The following is a 15,063-nucleotide window of genomic DNA, read 5'->3' on the forward strand; positions in this document are numbered from 1 at the left end:
CTTTTGTCTTTCAGATCTTCATGTCACATTCATCCAGGATTTCTCTCATCTGTGGTAGCCCCACTCTGCAAGTTTGGTCCTGTTTTTCAGAATGATTAGGATCAGAACAGTTACAGGAGAGGCATAGTCCCATATCTGATCCTAACTGACTTTCTAAGCATCCATACTCAAAACCTTTGGACAAGGTGTGCAGCTTGTGATTTCAGCTCATAACAAATAGATTTAACATCAGACAACACCAAAGTGTGCAAATCCACTGAAAGACTGAAGGGAAAGGGACCATTCAGTATGCAGAGTCTGGCCCCTTCTTGACAGAGAATCAGCTAAAACAGTGAGAATACCAGCAATGTGTCTGATCTGGACTGCTAGCAATGTGTCTGATCTGGACTGCTGTCATGTGCCTGATGCACCAGCATAGAAACTCACAGTGTAAGTTGCATGACTTTGTTCTCCACTGTTTGAGAAGGTAAAAAACCAGTACATATCTGTCCAGCATTAGCAGGATCAATATCAGACAGGATCAATTGTCCCAACCATGAAAGGTGTTCATTATAGCCTTATTTCCAAAAGGTTCATATTAAATACCATCTTCACTGGACTCCAATTGCCACTTACCATCATGAAGTGAGGCAACAGTGAACCCCCCACTGACCGAACTGGTATTGGTACAAAAAGTGACATCTTGTTAAGGCTTTCCCTGAGGAATTCATGCTGTGACACATTTTCCCTGAGGAATTCATGCTGTGACACATTTTCCCTGAGAAATTCATGCTGTGACACATTTTCCCTGAGGAATTCATGCTGTGACACATTGTCTTTCTTGCTAATGGCACAGGAAGTGTTTAATCTCTCATTAGAGATCAAAAGTTATTGATCTAGATGACCAGAAAAGGGGAGACACTGAGACAGCTTTGCCATCAGCAAAATGCACATAACAACGCAGCCAGGGAGAATCAAATCCTTCACTGCAGTTAGTAACTGAGGAGTAGCCGAAACTCTCTTGCAGAAACCCATTTCCTGTTTGAGACTCCCACTGTCAGCTCCAAAATCCATGCAATTCATTTTGAGGGAGAAAAACTGATACAAGTCAGAAATTCCATACCCATGACTGAAAAGTGTTGGGAGAGATAAGATCTGACTTTTCTCAGTTTACTAGAAAGGACAGGTGGGTAGACAGTGAGATAAGGTTATTCATATCTTGCATCAAAACAGAACATACCATGTGTTTCTGAAGGACACTGTCAAGATACAATTAAAGTCGGTGTTGATGAGGAAGTCAAGAATGAGAAGATGGCACAATAAACTGTCTTTACATGCCCTTGAGTTCAAAGCAATGGCTGGAAGGGCAGCTCATTGGTTGGCTGGCCTACAAAGCAGATGAACTGGTTATACTGGACTCCAATTGGTTTTGTATGCAATGGGGAGGGCAGTTCGTATGGTTCATCAAAAGAATTTATCTAACAATTGCCTGGTATCCACAACACACTGGAAGGTTGAACTGGGAATATTGACAACTGGTATGACAGCATAAGGTGATAGCATTTGTTAAGAAATATCAATCAGATCAGTTCCATATCCCATGTGCCCTTTCTTACAGTCTCTAATTCCATGCTTTGGGTATACAGATGAACTTATGCCCTCATAGCTGCCAAATATCACAAGGACACTTTCCCAGCAATCAAAGCAGTAAAAGAAATGTGGAGAGGAGGTCAAAACCTCCCCTATATAAAAAAACTGTTGTCAACCCCAGAACTAACTCAGGAATGTATTAGAGTGGCATAACCCAGACACATATGGCACCAACAAGTTGTCTATATTGAGCTGCCTGAATGTAATGGCAGCTGACAGCCCTTTCCAAAGAATCTCTGAAGGAAAGGTGCCATCAGAATGTCCCCCATTATACTCACAAGTGACGATTTCAGGTGGAGGTTTGAAATGTCACCCTCCAATGATTATGAAATACTTAGTACAAGTAAGGCAACTGATATGACTGTCCTCATTAACCTTGAAATTCTTGCATTTAGAGCATTTAGTCATCACTATGTTCTAAAAAGAAAATAAATGATAAAAAAATGCAAATAACAACCCAAAAATTTTAACAAATAATAACAGTACCCATTTTAATACAAGTAATAAAATTCAACCACTGTTTGTGGCACAAAATACAGCTCACAGATATCGTACCAATATCACATGTGACATACAAAGTCAGAAAAAAAGTACACAAACTTAAAGAAATGATAGAAAACTATTCACTGAAACTTTAAAAAAAAGATTAACAGTCCTTGCACCAACCATAAAACACATTACACCACACTTATCAAAGAATGAATATAACTAACGATGATCCTGAAGGATTCATTGAGGCAGTGCAGGAAAGTAGATTATACCACAGCAAAAGCGTACACTGGTAAACAACCAGCAGCCACCTTGTGGTGGTAAAGGAAGTTAAATGTGTAAGAGCTTCATCTCTTTGTATGGTATATAGATGATATGGATGAAATTTCGATTGTGTGGAAATAATGATAACTGTTTTTGGGGTTTGTTTCAGTTGTACTGGTCAGAAAAGAGCTCATATAACGTTTGTTGATATAAATCTTGCGGTGTAGTTATTTACTGTTTTTCAGTCTGGGTCACTTCTTGCTAGGGATGAGTATAATGACTATATACAGAATATTCCAATTTTCCAGTTTACTTTATTTGCTGTTCCAAAATATGCACTTCTTTTACATATGCACTACTCCTCCTGTATATGCACTACTCATACATATGCACCACTTCTACATATGCACTACTCATACATATGCACCATTTCTACATATGCACTACTTCTACATATGCACTACTTCTACATATGCACTACTCATACATATGCACCACTTCTACATATGCACTACTCATACATATGCACCATTTCTACATATGCACCACTTCTACATATGCACTACTCACATATGCACTACTTCTACATATGCACTACTCATACATATGCACTACTTCTACATATGCACTACTCATACATATGCACCACTTCTACATATGCACTACTCATACATATGCACCACTTCTACATATGCACTACTCATACATATGCACCACTTCTACATATGCACTACTCATACATATGCACCACTTTTACATATGCACTTCTACATATGCACTACTTCTACATATGCACGTCTACATATGCACTACTCCTACATATGCACTTCTACATATGCACTACTCCTACATATGCACTACTCCTACATATGCATTACTCCTACATATGCACTTCTACATATGCACTACTCCTCCTACATATGCACTACTCCTGTATATGCACTTCTTCTACATATGCACTACACCTGTATATGCACTTCTCCTACATATGCACTCCTCCTACATATGCACTACTTCTACATATGCACTACTCCTGTATATGCACTTCTCCTACATATGCACTTCTCCTACATATGCACTTCTTCTACATATGCACTACACCTGTATATGCACTACTCCTACATATGCACTCCTCCTACATATGCACTACTTCTACATATGCACTACTCCTGTATATGCACTTCTCCTACATATGCACTTCTCCTACATATGCACTTCTTCTACATATGCACTACACCTGTATATGCACTATTCCTACATATGCACTTCTCCTACATATGCATTACTCCTACATATGCACTTCTACATATGCACTACTCCTCCTACATATGCACTACTCCTGTATATGCACTTCTTCTACATATGCACTACTCCTGTATATGCACTTCTTCTACATATGCACTACTCCTACATATGCACTTCTTCTACATATGCACTACACCTGTATATGCACTTCTTCTACATATGCACTACTCCTACATATGCACTTCTTCTACATATGCACTACACCTGTATATGCACTTCTTCTACATATGCACTACTCCTGTATATGCACTTCTACATATGCACTACTCCTACATATGCACTTCTTCTACATATGCACTACACCTGTATATGCACTTCTTCTACATATGCACTACTCCTGTATATGCACTTCTACATATGCACTACTCCTACATATGCACTTCTTCTACATATGCATTACTCCTACATATGCACTTCTACATATGCACTACTCCTCCTACATATGCACTACTCCTGTATATGCACTTCTTCTACATATGCACTACTCCTGTATATGCACTTCTTCTACATATGCACTACTCCTACATATGCACTTCTACATATGCACTACTCCTGTATATGCACTTCTTCTACATATGCACTACTCCTACATATGCACTTCTTCTACATATGCACTACACCTGTATATGCACTTCTTCTACATATGCACTACTCCTGTATATGCACTTCTACATATGCACTACTCCTACATATGCACTTCTTCTACATCTGCAATACACCTGTATATGCACTTCTATATATGCACTACTCCTCCTACATATGCACTACTCCTGTATATGCACTTCTTCTACATATGCACTTCTACATACTGAATGTTGTCAAGCTGTATTTGATAAACCTCTTTAGAGATCAGGGAGCACAAATTCAGGTTTTCTCAGCATGAATTCATATGAACCAGACATAAACATGAACAATGTATACTAATTTTAATGTACTAATCTTTTATTTCTGACAGTGAATTTCACCAAACTCTCACATTGTCAATATGGGAAAAATCTTGCAAGTTTTGCTCTGTTTTGCACTACTGATGCTGCAACTGGGTTGGCATCTAAGTGTGTCAAATGCATACATGCCAACCACCCAACCCCTGAGGTATAAATGTAATTATTGCTATTACAAGAGGCAAAAAAGTATAATTTGGGTGTAAAAAGTGTAATCCTTAAACGACATGCCAGAATTACAGCACGTGTAAAAAAGATACATTTTTATGACTAACCTGGTTCTGCAGCTGGTCAAAATTCTTGCCACAAAAGGCAAAATCGATTGGGATTAGAACCAGAATACAAAAACAAAATATACTGAAAAATGATTTATATTCAGCACTCACTTCAACCAGTCTATATGTGCAACTTTTGCTGAATGGACGTGAACTGGAATTCTGCAATGATTGTGGTCAGGTACTCAAAGCATTGTATTACATTACTCGCATATTCTTCTTTCAAAGTTTGTGAAGTGCTGCTGATCTGTCACTTTTTCTGATCTGATGTGTTTTGATGTTTGAAAAGATCCATTTTGTCTAACATTTTCCATCATATAATACCCACAACTCACACCATAAAACATTTCACTTAACATCTGGCACTATTTTATTTAGAAATATAGACTGGTTCAGTATCTAACTAGCTTATCAATAAAATGAATCTGTTAGGCAAAGTTCACTTTTGAAAAACCCCATCTTAGAAATGGAGTTATAAACAGTTGCTATAAATAGCAAATATGGAAAGTACTATATCGATATTCTCACTCCGCACTCACCTTTTTAACCATATTCTCAAATTTATGAGTGGAATTATTAAGATGATAATAAAATGACAAAAACAACTTTTTATTGCTTTATTTTTATCTTTTATTTAGCAAAGAAGCATTATCATAATGCTGTCTCACATAAAATGTAATTTGGTGAGAAAAATAGCCCTAATGTTTGGCATGTATGCATGTGGCCCATGACCTTTTAAAATGTGGTTGGCATAGTAAAGACTGGTAGAAGTACCAGAATTAGATACTATAAGAAGCAGAAGTATCTGTATGAAACAAAATTACAAAACACACAATCCTTATTTTGTAAAGGTCTACAATTGATCATCCCATGAATTCTGCCCTTCAAAGGCAAATAAATTAAAATTGATAAGTCACTGAGAAAATTAAATCCACAATATTGGATGAGCTCTGTGGAACATCACCATCTCAACAATATCCTGTTTTATATCCCACACCTGACAAAGGTAACCTGAGGCATTTTTGAAAACCTGTGAGAAAGTTAACCTCATGCATTTTTGAAAACCTGTGAGAAAGTTAACCAGAGGCATTTTTGAAAACCTGTGAGAAAGTTAACCTGAGGCATTTTTGAAAACCTGTGAGAAAGTTAACCTAAGGCATTTTTGAAAACCTGTCAGAAAGTTAACCTGAGGCATTTCTAAACATGTAGTCAAAGTAGTGTCTGACAAATTTCAAACTACTGCACACTGCCTGTGAGCTAGTCTTCCATGAAGCCAAAAGGTTTATGCATTCTACAGTAACTGATCAGCCTAATTATGAGGCACAGAACATGACAAAGATCATGTCTGAAATACAACAAAGTTCCAAAGGACACCAACTAATCAATGTGAGATACTGTTAGTTTTTACTCATGGGAATTGCTATTTTTAGGTTGGGAATTTACAAAAGGTCAAGCCTTCTACTGTATATCATCAATTATAAAATTGTGCTATGTATTAGGAATGGATTTTTGCATCCCACAAACAAATACTGCATGTCAAAAGTGGCACATGGAACAAATGATTCTGTACCTACTTTCACAAATACACATAAATTTGGTACATGATCTAGTTGTAGATCCCTCTTACCTTGGTGGCATTTCATTCACTCCAGGAAATGGACAGGTCCTCTCCAGACCCAGAGTAAACTGATACTGGAAACATTTCCAGTATGGACGCAACATCTTGATGACATTGAGGATACTCTCTGTAACACTAGAATGAAGGAAACAAACAAGTGAAATCTGTCCATGACAATGTTTAAGTAAATATATATTTTATTATCAACCTAAATTTCTGTAGCTAAATTCTTTATTATGCCACCATTGAAATAGCAAAAGAGGCACACAGTTTTACTGCTGTACATCTGTAAGTCTCAACATCTGTATCTTCAGAATCCATTTTAGTGCGATACCCAAAAATTCATGGAACATGGAAACTGTTCCCTTCTAAGGATTAGAATAATAAACAGATACAATGCAAACCAAAAATTATTCAATAGATTTATACTGTATGACAATGACAGCGCAAAAAGTAGCATGAGTAATTAGTTCCACCCAATAGAGCATGTGAAAAAGTTTACACTCAAGAAGAGTAAACAAATAATGATAAGCTCATTTGCAATGACCATGGTAACTTACATGTAGGGAAACTTATATTTAACTACAACAAGTACTTTATTTAGAATAATCTAATTGTATTCTTTTCTATTTCATTAAATCCATTCCTTATCTTCTATTGATGAACTTTATCAACATTGCAGAGCCATTTGCCCCCACACAAAGGGAGTGAGAAATAAAACAATAGGACTACAAGCTATCTGTGTGAACACTAACTGCTAAAATATCTTATGCTAAATGCCCTGTTCTTTATGTGCACTGTGTTCTGAGTAAATGCTAAATGCCAATTTTTATGTGCAATGTGTTCTGAGTGCATGCTATATGCAATGGTTTTTATGTGCACTGTTCTGAGTGCATGCTAAATGCCAATTTTATGTGCAGTGTTCTGAGTGCATTCTATATGCAAGTTTTTATGTGCAGTGTCCTGAGTGCATACTAGATGCAGTTTTTTTAAGTGCACTGTGCTCTGAGTGCATGCTATATGCCCTATTTTTTATGTGCAGTGTTCTGAGTGCATGCTGTATGCGCTGGTTTCTATGTGCACTGTGTTCTGAGTGCATGCTATATGCACTGTTTTTGTATGTGCACTGTTCTGAGTGCATGCTATATGCATTGTTTAATGCATTTCTTAGTGCATGATATATGCCCTATTTGTTACATGCATTGTTCTGAGTGCATGCTATATGCACTGTTTTGTTATGAGCAGTGTTCTGAGTGCATGCTATGTGCAGTTTGTTATGTGCACTGTGTTCTGAGTGCATGCTCTATTCAGTTTTGTATGTGCAATGTGTTCTAAGTGCATGCTAAATGCTGGTTTTTTTTGTATGCACTGCATTCTGAGTGCATGCTATGTGCACTGTTCTTAGTGCATGGTAAATGCCCTGTTTTTTATGTGCACTGTGTTCTGAGTGCATGCTATATGCGCTGTTTATTATGTGCAATGTGTTCTGAGTGCATGGTAAATCCCGTTTTATGTGCTGTCTTGAGTTCATGCTGAATGCCCTATTTTTAATATGCACAGTGTTCTGAGTGCATACTAAATGCCCTTTTGTTTTATGTGCACTATCCTGAGTGCATACTAAATGCCCTATTGTGTTATGTGCACTGTATCCTGATTGCATGCTAAATGCCCTATTGTGTTATGTGCACTGTATCCTGATTGCATGCTAAATGCCTTGCTTTTTCTGTGCAATGTATCTTGAGTTCATGCTAAATGCCCTGTTGTTTTATGTGCACTGTGTCATGAGTGTAATACTAAATGCTCTATTGTTTTAAGTGCACTGTGTCCTGATTGCATGTTAAATACCGTTTTTTATGTGCACTGTCTTGAGTTCATGCTAAATGGCATTTTTATGTGCAATGTGTCCTGAGCGCATGCTAAATGCCAGTTTTATATGCACTGTCCTGAGTGCATGCTAAATGCCTGCAGTTTTATGTGCACTGTGTCCTGATTACATGCTAAATGCCCTGGTTTTTATGTGCAGTGTCTCAAGTTCATGCTAAATGCCATTTTTATGTGCAATGTGTCCTGAGTGTATGCTAAATGCTATTTGTTATGTGCACTGTGCTGGGTGCATGCTAAATGCCATTATGTGCAGTGTCCTGAGTGCATGCTAAATGCCGTTCTTTATGTGCAGTGTCCTGAGTGTATGCTAAATGCTATTTGTTATGTGCACTGTGCTGGGTGCATGCTAAATGCCATTATGTGCAGTGTCCTGAGTGCATGCTAAATGCCGTTCTTTATGTGCAGTGTCCTGAGTGTATGCTAAATGCTATTTGTTATGTGCACTGTGTTCTGAGTGCATGCTAAATGCCATTCTTTATGTGCACTGTCCTGAGAGCATGCTAAATGCCCTGCTTTTTTATGTGCATGGGGTCTTCAGTGTACGCTAAATGCATTTCATGTGCACTGTGCTGGGTGCATGCTAAATGCCATTCTTTATGTGCACTGTCCTGAGTGCTTGCTAAATGCCATTCTTTATGTGCAGTGTCCTGAGAGCATGCTAAGTGCCCTGCTTTTTTATGTGCATGGGGTCTTGAGTGCATGCTAAATGTCCTATTGTTTTACGTGCACTGTATTCTGAGTGCAATGCTAAATTCCATTTTTATGTGCAGTGTGTCCCGAATTGCATGCTAAATGCCATTGTTTTAAGTGCAGTGTCCTATTTAAATGTGCACTGTGTCCTGAGTGCAATATATTTAGAAACAGTTATTAGCAAGACAGATTCAAATGTTATGGTAGCAAAGTGACCTTTTTCACGGACAGTTGCAACAAAGGTTTATGTTATCAAAATGCACATTAAAAAAAATGGCATTTATTTACACAAATTCATAAATGGAAATTAGCTTCTGTACACTGAAATGCAAATTATGTTACTGCACCAATAGAATCTGTGTAGGCCAAAAGGGCAAAGAAAAAAAAGACACAAGAATAAATTGTAAATAACAGCCGTAGGGATGTCCCAGTCATACAACGAGTGTGATGTGATGTGATTCTGATTTTTAACGTAGCTTTAACAATTTTTCAGTCATATTGCTATGATGTCTGCAATGTGGCAGTTTATAGTGATGTCTAGCACTGGGGCATCATGCCGCACACATGTAGCATGATGTCCCACCCAGTCACATTATCCTGACACCAGGCCAACCGGTCCTAACACTAACCTCTTAATGCTGAATACCAAGCGAGGCAGCTGTTAGTACCATTGTTATAAGTCTTTGGTCAGTCATACACTGAAGAAACTGTATGTACAGAAGAAAAGCAACCTATTTTGTACTTGGATATTAAAGTCCATTGTAATAACAAGGAGAGATGGACAGGATATAGTTTGCCCATAATAAGTTCATATTTCTGTTCCCATATGGTAGTTTTATTTGTTCCACTAATATGTTCATAACTAGACATGTAATAGATTAAGAATAGTTTCATCAGTTCAATTTAAAGACTGTATGATTATACAACAATCGCTATTGTTGCAACACTTGCAACATGTCTTGTGTCCTATCCACACATGCACATTAGGGGAATAATCCTGTTCCAATGACAACAGCATGAAACAAACAACTTAAGTTTACCTGTATATACAAGCTTACATGTCATCCAGTGTACATGTAGTTCAATACTAAATGTGGTCTGTGTAGCACCGATTTCATTGTACTGAAATGCTTTTGCACCAGTTTATCCACTTTCTTAATTTCATTCATTTATAGCATCACTTTTAATTCATTAAAGGTTTTGATTTTGTTAAACTGATGACTGGGGGTAGTTGAGTACCAATACCTTGTATATATAGGCATGTATGTTGTTGTTGTTGTTGTGGGGTTCAACACCATTTTTCAGCACAAGATAGGCTATATATGATGGCCAGGCATGTATGTTGTTGTTGTTGCTGTTGTGGGGTTCAACACCATTTTTCAGCACACGATAGGCTATATATGACAGCCAGTATTAATGGTGGACAAAAAACCTGGGAAACCCCAGAAAGAATCACCGACCCATGAGAAGCTACTGGCAAGCTTTCTCACATACCCACATTGGCTAAATCCGAGACTCAAACCCGCACAGAAAGAGGTGAGATGGCAGTGATCCATAATGGAGAGTGCTTTAGACCACTTGGCCACTTGGGGCCCCAGGCATGTATGTGAAAAGTGATTTATCATAACACTAATGGATGTTACCACTAAGCAAAATTGTACATTTGGTAGATGTGGTTACATAAATTATGTACTGACCACATGCCAGAAGGAAGGTGCTAGGCAATCAGTGAACTGCAATATGATATGAAGTAATAAATATCAATGACAAAAGCTTGTTAAGTTTTGCTCTATCTTTTCCTCCCTCTCTCTCTCTTTCCCTCTCTCTCTTGCTCTGTATATTAATACAACACTTTTAGCTTAAAGGTCATGTCACAAATTTGTATGAGTGTAAACACTGATTTGTGCTGCCATTAAGCACAACATTTTTTGGACTAGCACCACCTGTCTGGTTTTGTCTGTGTGGTGTTATTTGATATGCATGTCTGTATGTGTATGAAAAAGATCTGATAATATTTCCATGCCATTATAGCAATTGTTAATTCTGTTTCGAAATTTGTGAATTTTTTGCATTTAGCCTTTATGGTCAACAATGGGGTATATCAAGCTTACTTATTTCCTTTTCTTCTAGCGATAACTATATGACCAAAGACAGAAATCTGACACAGGTGTTTATTAAAAAAGAAACTAGAATTTTATTCATGGAACACCAATGCCCTACCATGGTACCTGAAATGGCCTAAATGCAAACCTAACTAAATGTGATGCACATACCAGACCTGCCAAACCTGACGAGTCCATCTCAGTAAGGCAGCTGATATTTTCTGTAAGACTGACCAGTTTTCAGTAAGGTGTAACAAAATATCAATAACTGTTATTGTAAAGCTGGAAAATGTAATTAAAAATTTGATGCATCGACAATAAACATTATGTTCAAATGAAAAGTTTGTAATGTATGCATAGACTTTATTTACCACTAGTACAGTGGCACAAACTCTAGTTCCTAACACTATGCAGCTCAATGACTTGTTGCTATCTCTCAATTTGACGTAATTCTTGGAAATTATCTTCCATTTCACATGACGACGGCAATCATATCTCCCGCCTCGAGACATACTCAAATTGGCATGTGATGTCCAATAAATGTAATTGTGTCCTTTCCAGCTTTTATTCACAAGAATCTGAATACTCCTTTTCATTTTCTGTGTTGATTATTGACACTTTTCTAGAAGCTTATTTTCCTTTTTGTCTTAAACATGCATCTCTTTCTGGATGCCATTTTAAAAAATTCTATATTCAACATTTGATCATGCAGATGCTTCACATAAACAAACAGGCACAGTTCAAAGCATCTGGGGTGCTGCTGTAAAGTTAGTCTGGTTCCTTAACTAATTTCACTAATTCTAAGATGAAACCTGGATCCAAATAAAACACGTAATGAACCAATTATCTGGATTTTTCAGCAACAATCATGTTTCCATAGTTTTTGCTAATATGCCTTAAGTCTGCATTTTAAGGGTAAATTTTGTAAGACTTAGAGCAAAATCATAAGAGTTGGCAGGTCTGACAAATGGACAAAGATGAGTAACACTATGGAGGTAAAGCATATCAACAACAAAAAACAACAACTAACCAGACCATGTACATAAGACCAAAAATAAGTAATGGAAAATTTTATAATACAATTAACTAATATCCTGAGTTTTACTATTTAAAGGAATCTGATTATGAAAACAACGATCACTGCCAAGAACATCACTCATTTCATATAGATGGAATTAAGTTTACACATTAAAACATATATTTCCAAGCCTTTCATCTTTGATGACGATGAGTGACAGACAATGACATTGCAAGTGTCACAGATATTACAAATGCCATGCATGATGATGGGAATTAACAGAATAACAGATGATAAGTGGCACAAATATTACAGATGCCATGTATTACCTGTCACATGGCTCTTCCATTGCAGGCAAAATGGGACAGGGATCTCCCAACAAGGACCTCACAGTAAGAGCTATTCCCTCCGTAAGGGACTTCATGCAATATCCTCCCTAGGAAAGGAATACGTCAAGATCTGATAAACATGTTTTAATCTTCAGAGAAAAATATTTTTGAGAATCTATGTCTGATAAAAAGAATCTACTTAAGGCTGTGGTTCTCTAAAAAAACCGAAAATGATATTTAGAAAAATTAACAATATTCCAAAACAATTAATATCATGAAGTTATAAGGTATACTGCATAACCCACAGACATCTATACCATGTGAAGAGGTGACAGGATAGTAGTAGGTCAAACAAAAATTTGGTACCATTAAATTGGAAGTGGGACAGGTGTATCTCCTCACATGAACTGTAAATCACTATAAACGTATGTCAAGTTTTGAGGTTTTGTTAAAAGATGCATATTCACGTGTACTTACTTTTCTAGCTTTCTTATTTACCAAAACCAAAAATAAACCAAAACTATTAAAAAAATACTGACAAACAAGATATATTAATACCATGGATGATACTAGGCTTAATACATACTGCAGTTTTTGACTAGATTAGTTAAATTGCTAACACTTATCTTATGGTCTTCAACAAAGTAACTGAAACAAGTGAAACCAACAGGCTTAGTAAAATTCAACAAACTATTTATTTCCCTAGAATACAAAGTGAGAATTTTTAAAGGAACTTGCAATATTGTGAATTAAATCCTAAATGTTCTATCATAAGTCCAAAAGTATAGAGTATTCTGAATGAGCTGATGTACCGACGGTCTTGATGTATCACAGTGATATGATCAGGAAGGTCTCTGAATGAGTCCTCAATAATACCAAAGCAGTTTTTAGTCCAAAAAGTCAATGAGCACTTTGTAATTCCAAATGAATTTAAATAAATGATTCCTGTTAAAATTAAACCCGAAAAACAACTAAAAGTGATTCCAGACTGATTTAAAAAATGAATGAATAATTGTTCACCTAGTCCTTTATATACAGTGTGACCCTGTTATCTGCTATAGCACACTCTGTTTTAACATGAACTCAGATATAATATGGTTGTGGTGTGGCTCCCAAAATTTCATATACATGTATTTTTCTCGTACACAAAAATATTATTTCTAAAGAGTACAAAAAAAGGTAAAAAGCTTTTAATTATTTTAGGGAAGAGAACATGTGTAAATAATACAAGATGATCGTGGCGTGGCTTCTAAAATTTCAAATGTATTTTTCTCGTATACGATCCAGCTTTTCCTTCATAAAAGTACAAATAAAAACGTGTAAAACATTTATTCAGGGATCACACAGAGCTTCGCCAATGTCGCAAATTGTGACTTTTGGAGGACGATGAAGATTTACTCTCAGACAAGGTCTCAATTAATCTCAAAACAAATACCCTTAAGCCAATTAACACTGGAGGACAGTGGAGATTTACTATAGACAAGGTCTCAATCAATCCCAAAAACATCTATCCTAAGCCAATTAACACTCAAGGGAGAACAATGAAGATTTTCTGTAAATGGCTATAGAATTACCTAGCTCGTCTTAATGCAGTAAGTGACCAAAAAATGAACTGCATAAACTTACTGTGAAGCTGACATTAGTGAATAAAAAGTCAGTAGTAATTATCTGCACAGTCTTTCTTGTCTGAAATATTATCCAGTCAGTAACCACAAAGATAAAATAGGTCATGTACACATTAATGAGTGAACATATTAGGGATGGTGTTTTATTATGGTGCTGAAATGTATATCATAAGACAAATTTTTTGTTCTAATAAAGTTAGAACACTCTGTCTATGACAGAATAAATTGAAAAATATTGACAGAGTATATTCCCTTATGTGAGAAACTACTCAAACTCATTCAGTAGTGCAGATGAAAAAAAATCTTTTCCAAGGTCCCTAAATGAACATGCTTTTTAGCACATGGGGAAGTAGTAAGTTAAGTTCTGGAGAGATTTGGAGTCAATCCCTTTACTCAAGAGAAGATCACTCCTGTCTGGCTCTCACCTATGTGGCCAGACAACTTTTATAGCTTTTTACAGCAAAGTTAATTCTGTAGGGCTGGATTGGTGAGGAAATGGTCTTACACCTAAGGTGTTATGACTGGACAATGTATCTAAAGAAGAAACCAAATAGTGCTTCCTGCATGCAATTTAAGGTGCAATTCTGAATTTTGCAAGAGCAATGAAGATTACAATGATACACACATCTGGCCAAATTAAATTCTCTGATGAACTTTTATCTGTCGAAAACTCAGTAAAGGCAATGCATTTTCATTTACAGTACTCATTTTAAATGTGGAGCAAATACTAACTAGTTTAGATGATCCATTGCTCAAACGATGCAACTCTAATGTATCACATATAACATTGTGACTGAATGTATCACAGCATACAGTCTCAGGCCAGATGTCAACATAAGTGGATTATGATGCAACAATACACTGTAAAGATGGGTTTGTTGATGTAACATATAG

The 15,063-nt window shown here is 36.7% G+C and overlaps 1 protein-coding gene across 5 annotated transcripts in view; it reads right to left on the bottom strand.

Annotated features, from left to right (window-relative positions):
* LOC149787571 (protein deacetylase HDAC6-like) overlaps positions 1–15,063 on the bottom strand; it is a 548,042-nt gene that overhangs the window by 477,913 nt on the left and 55,066 nt on the right. For all 5 annotated transcript variants that reach the window (XM_089973728.1, XM_089973727.1, XM_089973729.1 and 2 more), the window contains exons 15-16: positions 12,545–12,651; positions 6,531–6,656 (exon numbers count right to left, since the gene is read on the bottom strand). In XM_089973728.1, coding sequence (XP_089829854.1) covers positions 6,531–6,656; positions 12,545–12,651 — 233 coding nt within the window. The remainder of the gene's footprint in view (positions 1–6,530; positions 6,657–12,544; positions 12,652–15,063) is intronic.

This window comes from Sinohyriopsis cumingii, chromosome 11 (genome assembly GCF_028554795.1).
Source record: "Sinohyriopsis cumingii isolate HCF-2022 chromosome 11, ASM2855479v2, whole genome shotgun sequence".
Lineage (NCBI taxonomy): Eukaryota > Metazoa > Mollusca > Bivalvia > Unionida > Unionidae > Sinohyriopsis > Sinohyriopsis cumingii.